The sequence below is a fragment of the Liolophura sinensis genome, chromosome 11, assembly GCF_032854445.1.
Source record: "Liolophura sinensis isolate JHLJ2023 chromosome 11, CUHK_Ljap_v2, whole genome shotgun sequence".
Classification (NCBI taxonomy): domain Eukaryota; kingdom Metazoa; phylum Mollusca; class Polyplacophora; order Chitonida; family Chitonidae; genus Liolophura; species Liolophura sinensis.
The window spans coordinates 30485616-30510563 of NC_088305.1; the positions used below are offsets into that span (position 1 = coordinate 30485616).

Sequence of the window (24948 nt, forward strand, 5' to 3'; positions counted from 1 at the left end):
TGTTCCAAGAGACCGCTGGTTCCACAGGTCAGTTTTGCACAAACTGGAGGGAAATATGTCATCATTCAGGTTTACAAAGCCTCTTCCAAGAGACCGCTGATTCCACAGGTCAGTTTTGCACAAACTAGAGGGAAATATGTCATCATTCAGGTTTACAAAGCCTCTTCCAAGAGACCGCTGGTTCCACAGGTCAGTTTTGCACAAACTAGAGGGAAATATGTCATCATTCAGGTTTACAAAGCCTGTTCCAAGAGACCGCTGGTTCCACAGGTCAGTTTTGCACAAACTAGAGGGAAATATGTCATCATTCAGGTTTACAAAGCCTGTTCCAAGAGACCGCTGGTTCCACAGGTCAGTTTTGCACAAACTGGAGGGAAATATGTCATCATTCAGGTTTACAAAGCCTGTTCCAAGAGACCGCTGGTTCCACAGGTCAGTTTTGCACAAACTGGAGGGAAATATGTCATCATTCAGGTTTACAAAGCCTGTTCCAAGAGAGCACTGATTCCACAGGTCAGTTTTGCACAAACTAGAGGGAAATATGTCATCATTCAGGTTTACAAAGCCTGTTCCAAGAGAGCACTGATTCCACAGGTCAGTTTTGCACAAACTAGAGAGAATATGTCATCATTCAGGTTTACAAAGCCTGTTCCAAGAGAGCACTGGTTCCACAGGTCAGTTTTGCACAAACTAGAGAGAATATGTCATCATTCAGGTTTACAAAGCCTGTTCCAAGAGACCGCTGGTTCCACAGGTCAGTTTTGCACAAACTAGAGAGAATATGTCAGAGTATTGAGGGTATGTCATAGTCTGATAGTTGTCAATCCGTATTCCATAATTTCCTGTTCAAAGAGGATGGATGTCGTGAATGGGCTGTAATACTGTTGATGTGGAGTAAAGCCGTATCAGGTCTTATTTATTCAAAGAAAAACGAACTGTCATTATCTGGTCCATCAAGAACCTTCACTCTCAAGTCACCTAAAATGACAGAGATTAAAGATTCCGTGTCATCGGTGACGTCATTAGCGGCAAGGACACGGACACTTTATCCTGGCTGCTCAGATCATTTAAACTTTATTGGTTCACAGTTGCCTTGGTTTCCTTGGTAACATGGTTTTACGCTCATGTCATTTATTGCACTCTCCAGGTAAATGACAGGGATATAGGCCTCTTCTGCACACCTGCCCACCAGGGGGACGCAGCTGTGGCGTCTGCTCCCTGTCATTAACTTAGAATTTGGGTTTTGAAAACAACCTGGTCAACCATTGATTTACACCTGTGATAGTGACAGAAACCACATGTAATATTACCGGTATGGTTTTTGTATCTGAGTGTAGCAGATTTAAATTCCCTGACTCCGGAGAATGGGATACTAAAGAGGGGGGTATTTGTGACACATGAAATACCCACCCAAGTTCAGTTGATAGTACATGCAGTTTGTATATTAAGTTGTGTACACATTCAGGTAATAAAATATACGTATCTGATCTCCTGAAGTAGGATATGCTTTTGGTTGTTAACCTTGAATTTGTGCCACCCATATGCCATTACTAAAGCTTTATATGCATGGCTGTGGAAGCCTCTGTGGCCTAGCATGTCTAGTGGTTAGCATGCTGGCGCAGCAATCTCTCGCCAATGGAGTGGCTTTAAATTCAAGTCCAGCTCATGCTGGCTTCCTCCTTAGTATACAGGGTTTCACCTGGGCTCGGCCTGGTTTCTCTCCACCATAATGCTGAGTGCCGTCATATAAGTGAAATATTCTTGATTATGGGGTATGATGCCAATTAAGTATAAAAAAAAAAATTAACGTATTTAGATATCAGCTGTGCACCGACGTTCCAGATAATAGTGTACATTAGTGCCAGTGGCATGTTCGTGTATAGTACAGTATAGTTGTGCACCAACATTCCAGATAATAGTTTACATTAGTGCCAGTGGCATGTTCGTGTATAGTACAGTATAGTTGTGCACCGACATTCCAGATAATAGTGTACATTTCGTGCCAGTGGCATGTTTGTGTATAGTACAGTATAGTTGTACATGTATTATCAGCTGTGCACCGACATTCCAGATAATAGTGTACATTAGTGCCAGTGACATGTTCGTGTATAGTGCAGTATAGTTGTACATGTATTATCAGCTGTGCTCCGACATTCCAGATAATAGTGTACATTAGTGCCAGTGGCATGTTCATGTATAGTACAGTATAGTTGTGCACCGACATTCCAGATAATAGTGTACATTAGTGCCAGTGGCATGTTCGTGTATAGTACAGTATAGTTGTGCACCGACATTCCAGATAATAGTTTACATTAGTGCCAGTGGCATGTTCGTGTATAATACAGTATAGTTGTGCACCGACATTCCAGATAATAGTGTACATTAGTGCCAGTGGCATGTTCATGTATAGTACAGTATAGTTGTACATGTATTAAGTATTTGGGCCCCCCTCTTTAACACAATCTTAAATACAGATTCATGTAAAATGTGTGAAAAGATGTAATACATGTACATGTATATATGCACCCTTCCACGACAAGTTCTATTTAATGCGCAAGCATTTCTTCCAGCACTTTTGCAATGTGGTAAAATCTGACTCAATCTTGATGGTTCTCAGGAGTGTATACTATAGGTCAGGGGGTTAGTGCTGTTCCTGGCAACTGTGGTTCTTTGTTAGGGGTGGTTTGTTGTTAGATGTAGTTCTTGACAACTGTGGTTCTTTGGTAGGGGTGGTTTGTTGTTAGGTTTGGTTCTTGACAACTGTGGTTCTTTGTTAGGGGTGGTTTGTTGTTAGGTGTGGCTCTTGACAACTTTGGTTCTAACCTTTTTTCCAGGAAGTCATTGAAATTTCCACCTGCCTCTATAATTCATAACAGTTCCCACTCATGTCCTGATACATGTCCAGTCTAGACTCACTTATAACCATACCACAAAATGCCAGAATATTGACCTCTGGTGGTGAACAGGGGAGACATAACGTACGACACTTAGTTCATCCTGATTAATATAAAATGGCTGCATAGGTAGGTGTTTTTGGATGCACTGGTTAAAAGGTGGTTGCATCCTGTAGTTGTCATCATTCTAGAAAAGGTGCATTTTGGAACTTCAGTTGTGCCGCCGGTGCCAATGTTTTGGTGGTTTAATAACCTCAGTTTTAGTCCACCCAAACAAGTATATAATTGGCTTTGTAAAAGTGAAATATTCTTGAATATGGGATTTCTAAACACCATATAAGTGAATCAACACTATGTTATGATACTGATACTTTCCATCATGATTTGCACATGCATGTATCAGCATTATTCCAAAGAATAATGCTGATACATGCATGTGCAAATTGAGCCATCATGAGGGATTTGGAATAATGCTGATGCATGCATGTGCAAATTGAGCCATCATGAGGGATTCATGAGGAGTTTAAAATAATGCTAATACATGCATGTGGAAATTGAGTTATCATGAGGGATTTGGAATAACACTGATACATGCATGTGCAAATTGAGCCATCATGAGGGATTTGGTATAACACTGATATATACATGTGCAAATTGAACCATCATGAGGGATTTGGTATAACACTGATAGATGCATATGCAAATTGAGCCATCATGAGGGATTTGGTATAACACTGATGTATGCATGTGCAAATTGAGCCATCATGAGGGATTTGGTATAACACTGATATATACATGTGCAAATTGAACCATCATGAGGGATTTGGTATAACACTGATAGATGCATATGCAAATTGAGCCATCATGAGGGATTTGGTATAACACTGATATATGCATGTGCAAATTGAGCCATCATGAGGGGTTTGGAATAATGCTAATACATGCATGTGGAAATTGAGTTATCATGAGGGATTTAGTATAACACTGATACATGCATATACCAATTGAGGCATCATACGGGATTTGGAATAATGCTGATGCATGCATGTGCAAATTGAGCCATCATGAGGGATTTAGTATAACACTGATACGTGCATATACCAATTGAGGCATCATACGGGATTTGGAATAATGCTGATGCATGCATGTGCAAATTGAGCCATCACGAGGGATTTGGTATAGTAATGATACATGCATGTGCGAATTGAGCCATCATGATGGATTAGGTACAACACTGATTCATCCATGTGCAAATTAAGCCATCATGAGGGATTTGGTATAACACAGATATATGCATGTGCAAATTGAATCATCATGAGGGATTTGGTATAACACTGATATATACATGTGCAAATTGAACCATCATGAGGGATTTGGTATAACACTGATACATGCATGTGCAAATTGAGCCATCATGAGGGATTTGGTATAATAATGATACATGCATGTGCAAATTGAGCCATCATGAGGGATTTGGTATAACACTGATACATGCTTGTGCAAATTGAGCCATCATGAGGGATTTGGTATAACACTGATAGATGCATGTGCAAATTGAACCATCATGAGGGATTTGGTATAACACTGATACATGCTTGTGCAAATTGAACCATCATGAGGGATTTGGTATAACACTGATAGATGCATGTGCAAATTGAACCATCATGAGGGATTTGGTATAACACTGATAGATGCATGTGCAAATTGAACCATCATGAGGGATTTGGTATAACACTGATACATGCATGTGCAAATTGAGCCATCATGAGGGATTTGGTATACACAGATAAACCATTGTCAGGGAGCAAGCCATACATGGCCCAGTCGTTAAAGGCTCCTGTCATCAATTCATACCCCAGCCTTGGACTGGGGATTTGTTCGTTTCCGCACCGTTCTCACTGTCTGTGGGGCTGCGGTGATAATAAAGCAATTAAATATGCAGTTTAGCGTTCGCCGAAGACTCCTGTCTTAAACCAATATGGTGCGCTCATTTGTACATGACGTGGGGAAAAGTCATCAGTAACTTGCCAAAGGTCATTGGTTTATACCGAGTACTCCTGTTTCTGGTACCCATAAAACCGAGTGTGGCATTTAACAGCTAGATGTATGAAGTAAAGAAAATGTATTTGTCCATGACAAGCACTATGTCCAAGCTAACGTGTATTCAATGGCTTATTGAGGACAGTTTTAGATATCTGTTTTCATCATTGTGTAAAAAAAATTTACTGTGCAAGATAAGCTTAACACATTTTAAAGAAGCATAACTCCCAAAAACCGAAGACTCATTTTGGCTCAACATTTTGACGCTTTGTTTTTTTTTTTTGTCTTCATTAGAGCTAAATTTGATATATTTGAACTTAATATATGTCTGTAATGTTCACAGTGAAATTTAATTCTCCTGATGACGGCAAGATAAAGTGCCGAATTTGTCATATCAAAATGAGTTTTTTGTCTTTTGGAGTTAAATGTCTCGTGGATAATGTAAACTATTCATTGAAACACAAAGTGTCCAGATAAGCCTATATGTATCTTTTGTACATGCTAATTTTGGCGGTAGCGTTAAGGCACATCTCCAGCAGAAAGTACTCATGGATTAATAACAGGATTATGAATTCGTTAAAAATAACTCTTCTGTTGTAGGCAGCAATTGAAGCTCATTCGGTTACCCCAGTGGCGATATTGACCACCCATAAGCACTGGTAAGCAAATTATGCTCATATTTCATAATTATTGTACCGTTAGCCCTGGTTAGAGCACACCTTGAGTTTAGTGGTCAGTCTGAAAGCCTAGGCCCTGTCTCTGAACACCCCTACTCCTGCAGAATAGACCTGGCCCACCCACATGACAACCACCTTGAAAGTTGTGGCCACAGGGGAATAGGGGTTAGGGCATCAGGGGGTGATAGGTACCATAGGCTGGTGGTAGGGGGAGGGGGGGACTTGAGTCAATTATAAAGCAATGGAAAGCCCTCCAAGATAGGAGACTCCAGGGTTTTGGATGAATGGGGAGTTTATTGGATTCATCGCCATGGAAATGGTGGGTGCGGGAAGGCGGAATAAACCTCTTTTGTGGGTAACAGTCAGCCACTATCATGGTGACCTGCCAAACCATGGCTAGAAAATTATTAATAATTATATTAGACTTGATAGCAAATACTGTTAATATAAAAAACCTAAAACTTTTAATATAACTGTAAGTTACTCCGGCTTAATTTTCCATTATTCTTAAAAAGAATGTTTAATGGTTTTCCTGGACATGGTACCTGTACTAGCTAGCACGTCGTAATGACCCAGGAGACTTCCACTAATGTGGTCACTGTGGGTTCAAGTCCAGCTCATGCTGGCATCCTCTCCAGCCGTGTGTGGGAAGATCTGCCAGCAACCTGCGGATGGTTGTGGGGTTGCCCCGGGCTTTGCTTGGTCTCCTTCCACTAAAATGCCGGTGTCGTATGAGTGAAATATTCTTAAGTAAAGCTTAAACACTGATCAGATAAGTGGATTGAAAATATTAGGTTGTTTACGGTATATGTAGAACGATGTCAAAGTATATCTTCAGCACCAAAGATTATATTTATGATTTTTACGTGTATTTGCCTTAAAAATGTATTATTTCATGCAAATGTTTGAGAGGATTACAGTAACTGTGTAGATTTTTCATGACACAATTAATGGATGGAGAATAACAGATGTTAATTGGCATGTTGGGTTTGGTTTTTTTTTTTTTTTCTTCTTTTTTTTCATCAGTTACAACATTGTATTTTGTTACTGTCCTCCATGTACATAAAGCTTGTTAAAATTTTGTAAAAACTAAAACATGAAGATGTAAAAGCAGGTTCACCAGAAATCCCAAGAACAACCAGAAAATGACTTGTCCACATATCTTAAAGCACAGATCTTACACCCATTAAATAAAGTCTTCTGAGCTCTCTGATGTGGATGGATGAATTTTTCTCCATTATATTTCAGCTTTCTGAGGAAATGCATTTCAAATGTTTATACAAGGTATTAGAAGTAAAACAAAGTATACAAAAAAGGAAGAAGAACTGAATGTAAAACTGACCCAGATAAGGATTAAAGCTGTTATCCAACAACGTTGCCGGGGTCCACACAGTTAGTCTTTTACGACTTCTGATAGCCTGGTGTCTGTACAGTTCATGACAATGGAAAAAACCATGAAAACAGTGGTTAGTTTTCATGGTTAGCTAGAGATTAGGCGGCTTTGATCTTCAGCTGCTGGCTGAAGACGGAAAGAATACATTGTTGGACAGCTGATGCTGTTCCAAATGTAAACTCAGTTGATTCATGCGGTCTAGCACGAAGCTCCCTTGTTATTTTCATAGGCTGGTTTTGTCAAATTTTTTTTTTTATCTTAACATGGAAACAACACAAAGAACAAAAATAATTCTTGCAGAGTTGTTATCATGATTTCAAGGGGCACCACATATTGTGTTTGTTTAATGATTTTAAGCAGTTTTAAAAATTGACCTACTTTTGAGCCAAGTTCATTAATCAGTTTTGGCCTTATTTGCATACCGAACTAAAAGTTTTTTCACATTCTGGGTAGCACGAACCACCTAGAATCTACAAACGTAAAGCTTATGGCGATAGGTTTAGCCATTTTGGAGAAGATTTTTTTAGCTTGTCAATAAAATTCAAACTGGCTGCTAAATTACGTGACTGGTAAAACAGAACAAAATGTCCAAAGGTGCTTTATATGTTCCTCAGTAAGGCCCTGAAGTTTGTTTTTTCTACCTTTACCAGTTTTCGAGGTATTGCAATTTTACAAGTTGGCAAAGAATGATAATAATAATCCAAATGATTTCTAGAGGTGTCTCGCTAAGATACTGGCGTAGACCTCTAAAGAATTCACAGTGTTTATTTTGCTTACAGTCTGTTTGTTCTGTTAATATTAAATGCTTAATTTATTGTGTAAATTCACAGTACAAAAGATACGTGTTTATTTCATTGTACCATTTGTCTCTGTTTCTGCAGGGCCCCAAATCCAGGAAGTGAGACTTTCAGATTTGATTTTAACATTCCTTTTCAGGCCTCTGGAGTTAAAACTGGAAACAACTAAAAATGCTGATTATGTTAAATGTATCACAGTCCAGCAGACCTTCTTGAGCTGCTATATACTCTTACCCCACTTCATATCCCAGAATACATTGTCATTTCTTTGGTAAATTAGAAGGTCAAGATGTGTAGATGTGAACACTTTCAAATCAGTAGATCCTTTTGACAGATAGTTGATTGCAGCAATGAGATCTGAAAAATTCAATTTCGGTACAAAGTTTTAAAATCTGTGTACATGTACATTATGTCAAAGATATAGACCTTCATTGAATGCAGCATTATAAATTGGATTGTACCTATTATATTTTGAAATATCTTTATACATGTACATGTAGTCTCAGTTTGCTATAGTGAGTCTACATGTAGGTATGAACTGGTTAAAGCTATATTTGGCCTTTCTTTCATTCGTAAATGTCAGAAATTGCCCAAAAGAAAAAAGACAGAGGATATGGGAAGTTCAGTGTCAATCAATCTGGCAATGATTACTATGACAGACATAGAATGGTCCTCTGGTGATCATGTTAAGAAAGGGGGAATAATCATTATCTTTTGTCGTTGAACATCGCTCTGTAAAAAAGGTCAACGAAATCGACCCCTCTAGCTCTCTGCTAAGCCTTGTTTACAAAAAAGATATCGATTGGTGTTAAAATTTATTAGACACTTTGATAAATAATGTGGGGGGGCTCACTTTTCAATGACAGACGCCTCCATCAAAGCCGACAAAACTGCGCTGAAGATAAACTAAGCAGACAGCACACTTCATCGCTGGATAGCTCCTCACAGAAATAAATCAGCTAAAAAGTAGCCGAGGTGGCCTTGGTTAACAGCTAGGATCATGCGGCTCCTGTAATGATACAATGCACAAATGATACACGTATATAAATGTATATGGAGAGAGAGAGAGAGAAAGAAAAAATGTGAAAACATATCAAATATTTTTTCTCCCGTTCAGACAGGTCATTTTAATGCTCCCTTCCGCATTTGTGTCACAGGTTAAGGATTTTGTGACACCTTTTTGTGTCTGCTCATGCATATTCATGAATATTTGATCACTTTTCTCACCAAGACTGAAGAAGCTGCTACATGTACATCTGAATAATTCAATCTAGAAGATCCTTTTATCGACTGGTCAGCCATTGTTCTTTTTAGCAACTTGAGAGAACTTTTAAAAAAGCAAGTAGACTTTTGCACAATTACACTCTGAACTGTGAAAATAAAGTTTGACTTTAAGGTTGTTGTCATACGTTCTTCATTATGATATATACTGCCACCCACTATTTATGTGTAATTTTTACCTGCCTTTGTCTCCTTCTAGACACTTTCCAACACTTACCTCATAATTACAGATAGATGTAGCACCTGATTATTTGCTGGCTGAGCGTCTCCTGGATAACTAATGGTTAGACCAGATGGATATTAAAGAAAGGAAGAAATTTGCCCATTCTTTATACAACCACGATAAAGTGGGTCTTATTATGTGATGATGACTACACATAATTCGTCTGTCCATCTATTGCTATTCCTTCCGTTATAGTCCGTCTTTTGTGTCCATTAGAGTATAGCCTTGAGCAACTAATAAACAAAATCTTATGTGCCATGTACACCAATGTTCATTTTTGTTTTAGGACAAACAAAATCTTACGTACAATGTACACCAATTTTCATTTTTGTTTTAGGACAAACAAAATCTTACGTACCATGTACACCAATTTTCATTTTTGTTTTATGGACAAACAAAATCTTACGTACCATGTACACCAATTTTCATTGTTGTTTTTAGGACAAACAAAATCGTACGTACCATGTACACCAATTTTCATTGTTGTTTTACGGACAAACAAAATCTTACGTACCATGTACACCGATTTTCATTGTTGTTTTACAGACAAACAAAATCTTACGTACCTTGTACACCAATTTTCATTGTTGTTTTTATTACAAACAAAATCTTACGTACCATCTACACCAATTCTCATTGTTGCTTTTAGGACAAACAAAATCTTACGTACCTTGTACACCAATTTTCATTGTTGTTTTATGACAAACAAAATCTTACGTATCATCTACACCAATTCTCATTGTTGCTTTTAGGACAAACAAAATCTTACGTACCATGTACACCAATTTTCATTGTTGTTTTTAGGACAAACAAAATCTCATGTACCATGTACACCAATTCTCATTGTTGTGTTAAGGACAAACAAAATCTAATGTGCCATTTTACGGGCAAACAAAATCTTAAGTGCCATGTACACCAATTTTCATTGTTTTACGGACAAAGAAAATCTCCTTTTCAATGTAGGGGAAGGGTATAAAGAAAGTTTGAAATTTTAGCATCTAATTTGTGGAAAATTTATCGTGTATACGTCATTGGAATGCCTTGATAAACAGAAACAAGATCGAACAAAATGAAAAAAAGTGAATTTTCAGTTGTATTTTTACTCCTTTGTCGCATTTTTTAGTGTTGGGTTGCCTGTAAAATACAAAGTAAAATTGGAGTCAGCTTAGTATGACACCTGTGTACATTGCAGGGACCACAGCGGTGGGAATAGCGACCTGAAGCACGTCTACCCAGAGATGAGGGTGTACGGGGGCGCCATGGACAACATTCCTGCCGTCACACAGTGAGTACAGCCCCCACCTAATACGCCAATGTCACTGCCTGCTGGGGGAGTTTTAGCTGAAATTTTAGTCAAATGCTGGGGTGACATTTTTCCCTCTCTATGGAGCAATCTAGCCTTTTTAGATGCAGTCTGTCATTTTTTGTCTAAAATTTTTTTTTTGTCAAAAAAAAGGTTTGCAGTTAGCTGGGGAGTATGAAAAATTGACAAAATTGTGGGGTTATTATCCTTTTTTTATCCAAGTATCGTATTCCGTCTCATTACTGTAAATGTCATGCCAAAATTTGAAAAATGGGAACAAAAAAACAATCAAGCCACAGAAAGTTTGAATACATATATTTACATTTGACAGTCAGCTATATGTAGCTGTTAAAGGGCTGCTTCATTTCCAAATCACCATTAATAACATGACTCGGATGTTCCATTGTTGATACATTGTGACTTGCTGGCTGAGCATGAATTGTTATGCTTTTCCATTTATTCCCTGGAAATCTACAATGCCACTCATTGCATCATGGATTCAAGAGCCCCTTGGGCCTAGATGGTCTCGGGACCCCCCACCTTTTGTGCTGCGATATTATGTTCTCACTCCTCCCACCACTCCTCCAGTGATGAAATTATTTTGCCACAGCTGACATTTAGTGTTACCTATAATCGCTCATGAAAATTGAATATTTATTACTGGTGCAATACCCACAATGTAGAGGCGTTTTTTTTTAAACAGGCGTATATCATATAAAGTGAACAGAGAACCAAAATTTTGTCAAAATCTTACATGTCAAGGTTAATCTTATTGTCCCACTTCTGACACCAAATTTTACATCTACTCTATATAGTCCAGTTGCTGATGGAGATGTCCTGCAGTTTGGTGCTATGAAGTTTGAGGTAAACTTTACACCGGGTCACACAGTAGGTCATGTGATCTTCCGTCTCGATGGTTCGCCTTTCGGAGCCCCGGACTCCCTTTTCTCAGGAGATCATCTGTTTCTCTGTGGTTGTGGTATGTGAGATTACTATTGTGTTTGTTACATGGAGGATAATTGTGTTTGAGTTTTTAAGCTGTGAATTAGAAATCATAATAGAGAGGTATTGTGCTGCTAAGTGAAAACGATAATGTACATGCAGGGGTGTGAGGTTGTCATATTTGTACACCTATCATGTAAGGACAGGTCATAAAAGTATGTTTAGAAAAAGGCGTTCGTCCATTCATCTGTAATTTCCGTTCAGATGGCATTAACACCATATCTACAGAACGGCTCCCCGCACAGGTAGATTCGATTGGCCATGCACTTTTTGAAAATAGATACTGAGGATAGTGAGTTATCCCCCTTTTTCTGATGAATGTAGCTTTTCTACAGAAATTTTTAGCTTAACTTTTAAACTTTAGGTGCTTACAATTGACCCAGAAAATGGATACCAAAAGGTTTGCCTTTAGGCTCTCAGTTTGAAATCTGCTAGTCTGCTGAAAACTAAAGAAAAATGTGTCTTTAAACTGTGGCTAATCAGTTGTTGCTGGTGTTGTTGTTGTGTGCAGGACGGATGTTTGAGGGTGCACCTGGGGTGATGTTGAGATCACTGGATCACCTGACAGAGCTCAAGGACGACACGCTCGTTTGGCCAGGTGAGTTATCGGTCATAACTTGCCTGTAAAGGACCCTACCCACAGTGGAACGATAATTAATGTACGAAGAAGAATAATCATAAAGTCCTTTCCCAACTCTGGAAAATTGTGCTTTAAAGAGGCTATTGCGGTGCCAGAGTTTTTTTGCAAAACAATCCATATTTGCTTATAAAATCAAATTTCCTGTACTTACCAAGAATAGATGAAAATATTGCCTTTCAGTGAATATTTGACTCATATCCGTGCTATTTATAGTGTTAAAGTTCAAAAAAGTTGTAATGCGACTGTTACGAATTTTAGGATCTTATTACCGATATTGAATGGTAACTTGTGTAGAGGTGAGATAGATATTTTGTGAAAAGTAATTATTTGGGCTATTCTAAAGTAATAGGAAAACTTGATTGGTTTTGTGCTGGTTGATGGCCTCTGTAATGTGGAAATTTTCTGCCCGAAGTAATTTGAGTCTAAGCCATGTAAGTTCTCAGCCACTTTATTGGGCTATCAGGGAGTATCATCATAGGTGTGCACCGTCATCTGTCTGTCTGTTCATCCATCTGTCGGCGCCCATTCTTGTCATGCAATTTTTTTAACCTGCGGCAAGAAAGTTTGAGAAACTTTCAGAAACGGTCATTGTAACCCATCGATACAATGTATGCCTTTTGGTCATTTTACAATGTATATCTGTCCATATATTAATTTGCATGGGCTTGAATTACTAACAGTTCTTCTATGTCAGAATTGTCAGTACTTTTGTTTTGGAGAGATGTTTCCTAAGATGTCTTGCACAATTGCCATAGAAGCAAATATTGCTCCACTGCGGATGTGTAATTAGTCAGGGCTGGGGAATTCTGCAGTTCAATTGCTATTTTTAATCTGACAATTCTCTACCCCTGATGGAAGCCTTGATGTTAAGGAAGAAAACACAACAAATAAAATAACTTGAGTTATTTCAGAAAAGGGGTGGAGACAGACCTGAACAGCCTCAGACATCTTTTTGTTTCTGATGGGCTGTCTTACTCTGTAAATCAACTGTTTATCAGGAGTTCTGATGAGGCCGTGGCATGCACTGTATTTGTGCAACTGGAAATGTGATGTTGCATCACTGGAACATATGATCAAAGGCAAAACAGGGTTCAGATGACATAAGCAGAAACAACTGGGTACTCAGGTTATAGAAACAATTCACACCTAATTGTTTAAAACTGATAACATCCACCATGTTTGTAATTGTCTCATTAGGCTCTGGTTTGCTTTCAGTGAACCTCAATATCTCTAGTGTGCAACATCGCAAAATAGGAAGTTATGCTTTGTTTTGCGAACTTCCTTTGGGATGCCTACTGATGCATGTATACATTTGGTCTGGTGTTGTCTCTTCTAGCTAACACCTGTTGATTACCTGTTCTGTAGGTCATGAGTATGCAATGGATAACCTGGAATTTGCCATAGACCTTGAACAGAACAACCAGGCCGCTCAGGTGAGTGTGGAGTGTAGGATTCTTGAATGATTGATTGATTGATTGAATGATTTTTTTGTTCACCAATATAGCCCATATATCATGCAGTGGCTGTCGGACATAGGACAATATTCGAGGGAGAAAAGCTCCACACAACTTGCTCTATCACAATGTAGTTACTAAATAGTAGTAGTGGTAGTTGGTTACTAAATGACTTCTTTCAGTTGATTATTAATGATTCGTCGTACATTGAATGGAAGTGTGCAAACTGAAATACATGCATAGTGCAGTAGTATGTGGACAAAAATGGAGGTGTGCAAACTGAAATACATGCATAGTGCAGTAGTATGTGGACAAAAATGGAGGTGTGCAAACTGAAATACATGCATAGTGCAGTAGTTTGTGGACAAAAATGGAGGTGTGCAATCTGAAAATACATGCATAGTGCAGTAGTATGTGGACAAAAATGAAGAGTTTAAGAATAAATAAATGGAGATCAAAACTCAACAGAAGGGAAAAATAATATTTGAAGCTTTTTAAAAACAACCGTATTTTGTGTTCTAAACGGATAGGATTTTTTGAACAGTTTTCTTGGCTATTAGGGAAATATAATGCTTTAATTTCAGCAAAAACTGGCTTGGGTTCGAGAGCAAAGAAAGGACCGAGCGTGCACAGTAAGTGGAAATTTTTCTTTAATTTAACACCTTTAAGGTTGAAAACAAAAGATTTCTATCATCCGTTGAAATAAAGGAAAATATAAAACAAGTCAGTGAAGACATATATGAAAAACTCTCTGCTGGGACTTGCTGATCAATGAGGTTGCCTTTTGGCATTCAATTCTTGATGGTGTTGCTACAACTGTTTTTGTACAGTGCCTGCCTAACAGCCATCATGTAAATGAAAAATTGTTCGAGTGCAGTGTTGAACACTTATCAATTAAATAAACGTTTGATGAAGCCTGTAACGCACAGAAAAGTATTTGTTTCTATTATTTCCAGGGGCGTCTGTGGCCAAGGGGGTTTGCATGCCAGCACAGCACTATGACTCATGAGCCTCCCACCAATGGGGTCGCTGTTAGTTCAAGTCCAGCTCATGCTGTCTTTGTCTCTGGCCATAATTGGGAAGGTCTTCCAGCAATGTGTGGATGGTCGTGGGTTTTCACCTGGGCTCTGTTTAGTTTCCTCACAGCGTAATGCTGGCCGCCGTCGTATAAGTGAAATATTCTTGAGTACGGCGTAAAACACCAATCAAATAAATAAATCTCTTATTTCCATGTATTTTGTTCAATTTTTTGTTTTTCAGTCCCCGTCAACCATAGGAAGAAGAGAAGCAATATAACCCCTTTCCTGAGAACAAACACAGACACAATTTTACAGTCACTGGGTTTAGAACTGAGCAAAGATGGAGAAACAAGCAAAGATGCAGTCCGAGCTCAAGCCTTAGCAGAAATTCGTCAAAGGAAAGACCATTTCAAGTACAAACTATAGACACAGAAACATGGCTCCTTTTTCTGGCAACAAACTGATCTGATTTTTTATAACGGTTGTGTGCCCTTTGATATTGGGTATTATTATACTTTCTTTGAAGCACAAGGAAAGAAAATCTATGATACGCAACTCCATTGGTAATATTTTCTAAACCATTTCTTACCAAGTGGCCCTTGAACATCTGTGGTGTCTGGTATTCAGTATTTGTGTTGTGCGTATTATGCGTGATGGAATGTGCAAGAGAATTTGCAGCTGTGTAGAATCAAGTTTTGAGGAACAATTCCTCAATGTGGCTTCTACTCATCCTTTCCAACCTTATTATGAAATGTGTATAGATAGGAGAGTTGGATGAAGGGAGGTAATCAATTTATATGGTATAGCAATTTTGCTGCACAGTGTTATTTGTAAGCTACCTGTCTTTTAAACTGTGAGTTCAACACCATGCATTTTTTCTCAATTTTTAAATGTCACCATTGTCAGTTTCAAGAGTTTGTTGTGTTTTAAGAATAGTTATAGTTTGGCGATAATATTTGTTTATCTACAAAACATGATTGACATGTACACGAGGTCTTTCATTTGGGAAAATACTCAAAAACAGATTTGGAAGTACCATAAATCATCTGTATTTTCACAGATTTTATTTCAAGTGTTACAAAGATTTTTTGTGATTTTTACTGGTAATCTTATAAATATCAGATGATTTTTCACCACTTTGGTATAATGAGTGAAAAATTCCATGATATTAAAACCATCATTAAATTTGAAAAGGTGAAGATTAGGAGTTAGCCCTTGATCGGGTAGATAATATGTGGTTCAGATTATGTTACAATCCTGCAGCTGTTTTCACAGACAGTCTTAAAAAAAAGGTTTTCTCAAGGAGAATAAACATCTTAAAAACTGGTCTGGATAATCTTCAGCCTATATTATCAACCAATCAGAGCATCTCTCATATGTGTCATTGATCTGGGTTTTTCTTTATCCGTACAGCTTATCGCTGTTGTGTATTAAAGTGAGAACAATCTCATCAGCCTATGTATGTTATTGATGAAACCAAAGGCAAGACTTGCTAACAACTGATGTAAAGTGAGAACAAGCCCATCAGCGTATGTACTTCATTGATGAAACTAAAGGCAAGACTTGCTAACAACTGATGTAAAGTGAGAACAATCTCATCAGCGTATGTACTTCATTGATGAAACTAAAGGCAAGACTTGCTAACAACTGATGTAAAGTGAGAACAAGCCCATCAGCGTATGTCCTTTATTGATGAAACCAAAGGCAAGACTTGCTATCAGTTGGTATAAAGTGAGAACAAGCCCATCAGCGTATGTACTTTATTGATGAAACCAAAGGCAAGACTTGCTAACAGTTGGTATAAAGTGAGAACAAGCCCATCAGCGTATGTACTTTATTGATGAAACCAAAGGCAAGACTTGCTAACAATTGATATAAAGTGAGAACAATCTCATCAGCGTATGTACTTCATTGATAAAACCAAAGGCAAGACTTGCTATCAGTTGATATAAAGTGAGAACAAGCTCATCAGCGTATGTACTTTATTGATGAAACTAAAGGCAAGACTTGCTAACAATTGATATAAAGTGAGAACAAGCTCATCAGCGTATGTACTTTATTGATGAAACCAAAGGCAAGACTTGCTATCAGTTGATATAAAGTGAGAACAAGCTCATCAGCGTATGTACTTTATTGATGAAACCAAAGGCAAGACTTGCTATCAGTTGATATAAAGTGAGAACAAGCTCATCAGCGTATGTACTTTATTGATAAAACCAAAGGCAAGACTTGCTAACAATTGATATAAAGTGAGAACAATCTGATCAGCCTATGTATGTTATTGATGAAACCAAAGGCAAGACTTGCTAACAACTGATGTAAAGTGAGAACAAGCCCATCAGCGTATGTACTTCATTGATGAAACTAAAGGCAAGACTTGCTAACAACTGATGTAAAGTGAGAACAATCTCATCAGCGTATGTACTTCATTGATGAAACTAAAGGCAAGACTTGCTAACAACTGATGTAAAGTGAGAACAAGCCCATCAGCGTATGTCCTTTATTGATGAAACCAAAGGCAAGACTTGCTATCAGTTGATATAAAGTGAGAACAAGCTCATCAGCGTATGTACTTTATTGATGAAACTAAAGGCAAGACTTGCTAACAATTGATATAAAGTGAGAACAAGCTCATCAGCGTATGTACTTTATTGATGAAACTAAAGGCAAGACTTGCTAACAATTGATATAAAGTGAGAACAAGCTCATCAGCATATGTACTTTATTGATGAAACCAAAGTCAAGACTTGCTAACAATTGATATAAAGTGAGAACAATCTCATCAGCGTATGTACTTCATTGATAAAACCAAAGGCAAGACTTGTTAACAATTGATATAAAGTGAGAACAATCTCATCAGCGTATGTACTTCATTGATGAAACTAAAGGCAAGACTTGCTAACAACTGATGTAAAGTGAGAACAAGCCCATCAGCGTATGTCCTTTATTGATGAAACCAAAGGCAAGACTTGTTAACAATTGATATAAAGTGAGAACAAGCTCATCAGCGTATGTACTTCATTGATGAAACCAAAGGCAAGACTTGCTAACAATTGATATAAGGGGAGAACAAGCTCATCAGCGTATGTACTTCATTGATGAAACTAAAGGCAAGACTTGCTAACAATTGATATAAAGTGAGAACAATCTCATCAGCATATGTACTTCATTGATGAAACCAAAGGCAAGACTTGCTAACAATTGATATAAAGTGAGAACAATCTCATCAGAGTATGTACTTTATTGATGAAACCAAAGGCAAGACTTGCTAACAATTGATGTAAAGTGAGAACAAGCTCATCAGTGTATGTACTTCATTGATGAAACCAAAGGCAAGACTTGCTAACAATTGATATAAGGTGAGAACAAGCTCATCAGCGTATGTACTTCATTGATGAAACCAAAGGCAAGACTTGCTAACAATTGATATAAAGTGAGAACAATCTCATCAGCAAGCTCATCAGCATATGTACTTTATTGATAAAACCAAAGGCAAGACTTGCTAACAATTGATATAAGGTGAGAACAAGCCCATCAGCGTATGTACTTCATTGATGAAACCAAAGGCAAGACTTGCTAACAATTGATATAAAGTGAGAACAATCTGATCAGCAAGCTCATCAGCATAGGTACTTTATTGATAAAACCAAAGGCAAGACTTGCTAACAATTGATATAAGGTGAGAACAAGCTCATCAGAGTATGTGCTTTATTGATGAAACCAAAGGCAAGACTTACTAACAATTGATATAAAGTGAGAACAAGCTCATCAGCATAGGTACTTTATTGATAAAACCAAAGGCAAGACTTACTAACAATTGATATAAGGTGAGAACAAGCTCATCAGAGTATGTGCTTTATTGATGAAACCAAAGGCAAGACTTGCTAACAATTGATATAAAGTGAGAACAATCTGATCAGCGTATGTACTTCATTGATGAAACCAAAGGCAAGACTTGCTAACAATTGATATAAGGTGAGAACAAGCTCATCAGCGTATGTACTTCATTGATGAAACCAAGACTCACTAACAGTTGATATTAAACACAAGAAGATCGACCTCAGTAAACTTATAATTAAAATCAGCTTCTTCTTTTTTAATTGTATAGGAATCCAGAATTTTATATCATTGAATTTTAAAATGTAAAATTTTTTTTATGGCATGTCAATTAAGAATATAATCTGTTAGTAGGTATGTTTTGATGAAGTTTTTATTGCAATTCAATACTCATGAGCACCGTCTACACTGCGGATGAAATAAAAAAACTGAATGTATTTCTGATCAGGTGTACATATTTACAGCTTCAAGGTCTGTACAAAACTTTGTACGACCAGTGAAGTTGTATTTGTGAAGGGAGTTTCTCTGTGTGAATTAGTTTTGGATTCCTTGTCTGGTATATGCTGCACCCCATTATGCCCATGAACAAGCTTATAATTGCCATTTTTAATCTGCAGGAGTTTAATGTTGTGACTGCAGATTTATCAAAAAACGCAACAACCCCCATAATAATACACACATTATAACTTTTTGTAATAGTTGCTTGTTTTTATGCCGTGCCATGTGAACATTGTGTTCAACTTTTTTTCTTTACTGCTTTAAGTACTTTATTACATTTATGTTTTGTATACATCTTTATTCTTTTGATTTCACCATGACTATGTCCTGATGCATAGAATATTACATACCTAGAATATTAATATTTACAGCATTTAGTAACTCATCGCAAACTGGCATCTTTCCTTATTCAGTGGACTGCTCTGAAGAAGTAGCGAAGAGTGATCTCCCCTTTACAATTATGAGCTCTGCTGTTGATCAGTATTTTAACAGCTTTGTGAAAAGCTTTAAATGAGGAACATTTTGCTACTGGATAAGCTTTGACTGATTGTTATGTGTTTTCTCCCCATCTGTGAGAAAGAAACCTTGTTTATGTCTGGCTTTACCATGGTTACCACAGGCTTTCTCCTGTTTTTTCGAAACTGGAACACCAACTAGTCTGAGAGCTAAAATTGGAAAAAAAAACCATCAGTAGCAGCCTTTCATCGTAGTTTTGTGTTTAAACCTGTGGAATTCTTTCTTCTGTCATGTACACATTATTTATAAGATCAGAACTTATTACTTGTATATGTTTTATAAATCCTCTCTGTATAAATTTTACAATGGATTAAGCTTTTGTATTAAACATGGACCCGGATTAAACATGTGTACAGAAATGGTATTTTGTGTTGATAAAGGATGGTTACTTCCAAGGCAATCTAAGGCAATCTAAAGTTCATTCTGAAAAGCATGGTAATGCATGTTGTAGATAACTGCCAAAGTACCATGATACATGTAGTTACAATCAGCATGTTGTGTGAGATTGCTTTGCTGTGGAGTGAGAGCCTATAAAACTGCCCATAGATGTAAATACATGTACACGTATAGATGTACATACATGTACATACGTGTACACGTATAGATGTACATACATGTACATGTATAGATGTAAATACATGTACACGTATAGATGTACATACATGTACATATGTGTACACGTATAGATGTACATACAAGTACACGTATAGATGTACATACAAGTACACGTATAGATGTACATACATGTACATGTGTAGATGTACATACATGTACATGTGTAGATGTACATACATGTACATGTGTAGATGTACATACATGTACACATGTAGTTGTACAGGGACTTTGTGTACTATCTGGATACATGTAAATGTTGCTGTTGTACTATTGCTAATGACTCACATGATGGTCCTGTATGCAGAAGAAATGCCCTCGTGTCACAGCCGCATTACTGGTCACTCATGCATTTATGCTTCGGTTTGTTAGATTTTGTTAAATACCCTGGTGAAAAATCAGTCGGGTTTAAAGCTCATCATACATGCATCTGATGCAAACACATGGACATTGCCAGTGAAAGACTAGTTGATGGACGCAACTGGTGAACTTTTGATTGGACGGCTGGTGGGTGGGTGAATTGGTGTGGCAGGTGGTTGATGGGTGAATAGGTGAGGTAGCTGGTAGATGGTGAAAAGTTGAGGCAGCTGGTTGATGGGTGAAGAGCTGAGGTAGCCGGGTGGATGGGTGCATGGGTGAGGTAGCTGGCAGAAGGTGAAAAGTTGTGGTAGCTGGCAGAAGGTGAAAAGTTGAGGTAGCTGGCAGAAGGTGAAAAGTTGAGGTTGATGGGTGAATAGGTGAGGCAAGTGGCTGATGGGTGAATAGGTGTGGCAGGTGGTTGATGGATGAATGGGTGAGGTACTGTAGCTGGTGGATTTGTGAATGGGTGAGGTAGCTGGTGGATGGGTGAATGGGTGAGGTAGCTGGTGGATGGGTGAATGAGTGAGGTAGCTGGTAGATGGTGAATTGTTGAGGTAGCTGGTTGGGGGGTGAATAGGTGAGTTAGCTGGTGGATGGGTGAATTGATGAGGTAGCTGGTGTATTTGTGAATAGCTGAGGTAGCTGGTGGATGGGTGAATAGGTAAGGCAGGTGGTTGATGAGTGAATAGGTGAGTTAGCTGGTGGATGGGTGAATTGGTGAGGTAGCTGATGGATGTGTGAATAGCTGAGGTGGATGGGTGAATGGGTGAGGTAGCTGGCAGATGGTAAATAGTTGAGGTAGCTGGTTGATGGGTGAATATGTGAGGCAGGTGGTTGATGGGTGAATAGGTGAATTGGCTTGCTGATGGGTGAATAGGTGAGGTGTCTTGCTGATGGGTGAATAAGTGAGGTAGCTAAATAGAAGAGAGAGTAGGTGGATAATAATTTGGTGATACAGCTGGTTGATGGATGAATAGGTGAGGTAGCTGGTAGATGGGTGAATAGGTAAGGCAGCATGCAGATGGTGAACAGATGAGAGAGTAGGTTGATCATAATTGGGTGATACAGCAGGTTAATGGATGAGTAGGCAAGTCAGCTGGTTGATGGATGAATAGGTGAGAGGAAACTGGTTGATAGGTGAATAGGTGAGGCAGTTGGTTTATGGGTGAACAGTTGAGGCAGCTGTTCGATGGGTGAATAAGTAAGACAAGTGGTTGATGGGTGAATAGGTGAGGCAGCTGGTTGATGGGTGAATATGTCAGCCGGCTGGTTGATGGGGGAATATGTGAGGTTGATGGGTGAATATGTGAGGTTGATGGGTGAATAGGTAAGACAAGTGGTTAATGGGTGAATAGGTGAGGCAGCTGGTTGATGGGTGAATAGGTGAGGCGGCTGAGTGATGGGTCAATATGTGAGGTTGATGGGTGAATATTTGAGGTTGATGGGTGAATAGGTAAGACAACTGGTTGATGGGTGAATGTGTCAGCCGGCTGGTTGGTTGGTGAATAGGTAAGTTGGCTGGTTGATGGGTGAACAGGTAAGGCCGCTGGTTGATAGGTGAACAGGTGAGACGGCTGGTTGATGGGTGAACAGGTGAGGCAGCTGGTTGATGGGCAAACAGATATTGCAGCTAGTAGATGATCGAAGACTCAGGGTAGCTGATTGATGCATTAATAGGCGAGACATCTGGTTGATGGGTTACCACGCGAGGCAGCTGGCTGATGGGTGATTTGTTGAAGCAGGGTGAATAGGTGAGGCGGCTGGTTGATTAATTGTTTGGTGAAAATAGCTTGAATATTGAAATGAGTAAATGCTTGTAGACTGGTGTACAGAAGGTAATATGTCTATTTGTTATTTCGCAATTTGTGTCAAGTGTATATTGACACAAATAATGCAGATATATATATTATATTCGGATTGGCTTTGGATTAGAAGAATTATAGGAAGAATTATATGTAGCTTTCTGGTAAAAATTTGATTTAATACAATTTTTAGACAAATTTACAACATCAGTTCCTTCATTTTTGTACCAGTCTTTTGACTTTTGAGACCTCCTTAGTCGAGCGTGAAAAGACCTGTTTTCAAAACACCGGCCATTATTGACAAAATGTATGTGTGCGCATGTATGTGTGTGTATATATATATATATATATATATATATATATATATATATATATATATATATGTATATATATATATATATATATAATTTTCAGCAGTTGTACCAGTTGAGAACTGAATGGCTGAAACAGGTGGCAACATTTGCGGTACGTCAACGTCTAAGTTGGACAACGGCTGGCACACACGTAGGCGTATGTCATTAATATCTTCTGATTATCTTCTAATATTTTTTGATTGACATTTTTTTCTCTCTAGGCGAACATGTGGAATTATTGTTGTGCATTGTCATGAACAGGACAACATTTTTGTGTATGGTTATATCAACAGGGCAACATTGTTGTGTATGGTGATAACAGGGCAACATTGTTGTGTATGGTATATAAACAGGGCGACATTGTTGTGTATGGTTATATCAACAGGGCAACATTGTTGTGTATGGTAATATCAACAGGGCAACATTGTTGTGTATGGTAATATCAACAAGGCAACATTGTTGTGTATGGTTATATCAACAGGGCAACATTGTTGTGTATGGTGATATCAACAGGGCAACATTGTTGTGTATGGTGATATCAACAGGGCAACATTGTTGTGTATGGTGATATCAACAGGGCAACATTGTTGTGTATGGTAATATCAACAGGGCAACATTGTTGTGTATGGTAATATCAACAGGGCTACATTGTTGTGTATGGTAATATCAACAGGGCAACATTGTTGTGTATGGTATGTCAACAGGACAACATTGTTGTGTTTTTTATTCATATCAACTGGACAACAGTGTTTTGTATGATATATCAACAGGACAACATTAGTGTGTATGGTATATCAACAGGACAACATTGTGTATGGTTCTTTTTAAAACTTGCCATGAGTTGAATCATCACACATATTATTACAGATATGTATATATTATTGTCATATATGGCTACCAAAAATGTTGTACAATCAAGTTATTGTACAAGTGTTACCAAAATCGCTGATAGCAGTCTCTGACAACATCTGATGTACAGTTGAACATTATTGTATAGAGTATTAACAAATTCTTGTAAACTTAACGTTATTGTATCTGGTGTAAGATCACTGATGTTCTGTACAATCAACCTTAATGCATACGGTTTTAGCCAGCCGTATTTTCTCTGATGTTGGCAAGATCACTGACATATGCGTTGTACAATCCAGTCGAATTATAGAGTATTAGTCAGTAACAAATTTAAGGCCTTTTGCAATCAAATGTTTTTGTGTGTGGTTTGAACTGGGTCACCGATGACATGCTTGGGTGAGATGCTCAGTCAAACCTTATGTATAATTTAATAACCGAATCGCACAAAACATGGTTTTGCAGTTGACCTGTGTTGTATTCGAGGTTGGCCTGAAATGGGCTGTACAAAATTAAACAGCAGAACCTGAGACAAATTGCCTGGCTGTACATCCTTATAGAATAAGATGTCGGCAGAATCACGGACAAAATGGGCTGTACAAACTTGTATGGTATATTGTACTTAACAATTGTGAACTGAATCACTGTATATTGTGGTGTAAATCTCGTGAACAGGTATATATAAATTTCACTTTGTACCTGGTTGATGTGACGTCGGATCTGACATCGATCAATCATTCAGTCAGTCAACTCTTCTATTTCTCCTTGGTCAACTATACGTGTTTGAAGGTTGTAAAACCTTCTAGTGGTAAAACTTTTGTTGATAAATTGATTTTTTTATTTTGCCGATCTAGACATAATCTTAATTGACACTTACGGTTTTATGCCCTAATATAAAGGTAATAAAAACCAGTGTAACACTTGGCCTTACTCATCTATGGCGGTGTATATACAATACATGTATAAGAACAAAAGTCATTTATTTGTGTTCGTAAGATGCCAGAGTGTTTAGTTACGACCAGAGCTCCTTTTTATTGTTCGTCTTAAAACTTAAATCATAAATTGTGCTTAAGAAGCCAAACTGAGAATAGTAAAGATCTCAAATTGTGGATGGTCCGTTCTGCAGTTATGAACCAGTGTAGAAATTTTATGCGTTATAGAGCAAAACATTTTAATTGGTGATTTTTAACCTAAGATACGTTTGATACATATGAGGCCTGGTCTGTAATATTAGATGATTCTTGTACACGAGTCGTGTACATGTATACTGACACGTGTAAATGAAAAGCGGTCATCAATGAAGTTATTGTACAAGTGTGAACCTGTATACCTGTTTATAGCGTACATATGTGTAAACATGTGTTCTTGTATCATGTGATGTATGCTCATAAATCAGTATTA

General features: G+C 38.0%; 1 protein-coding gene across 1 annotated transcript in view; it reads left to right on the forward strand.

The window, feature by feature from the left end:
• Positions 1–16305, forward strand: part of LOC135478309 (probable hydrolase PNKD) — a 42376-nt gene extending 26071 nt beyond the window's left edge. Inside the window, 9 exon segments of the mRNA XM_064758585.1 lie at positions 5535–5593; positions 10498–10590; positions 11424–11587; positions 12122–12208; positions 13616–13683; positions 14289–14336; positions 14965–14980; positions 14982–15001; positions 15003–16305. Of these exon segments, the coding sequence (XP_064614655.1) occupies positions 5535–5593; positions 10498–10590; positions 11424–11587; positions 12122–12208; positions 13616–13683; positions 14289–14336; positions 14965–14980; positions 14982–15001; positions 15003–15149 (702 nt within the window). The 3' untranslated portion in view covers positions 15150–16305.
• The last annotated feature ends 8643 nt before the right edge of the window (positions 16306–24948 follow it).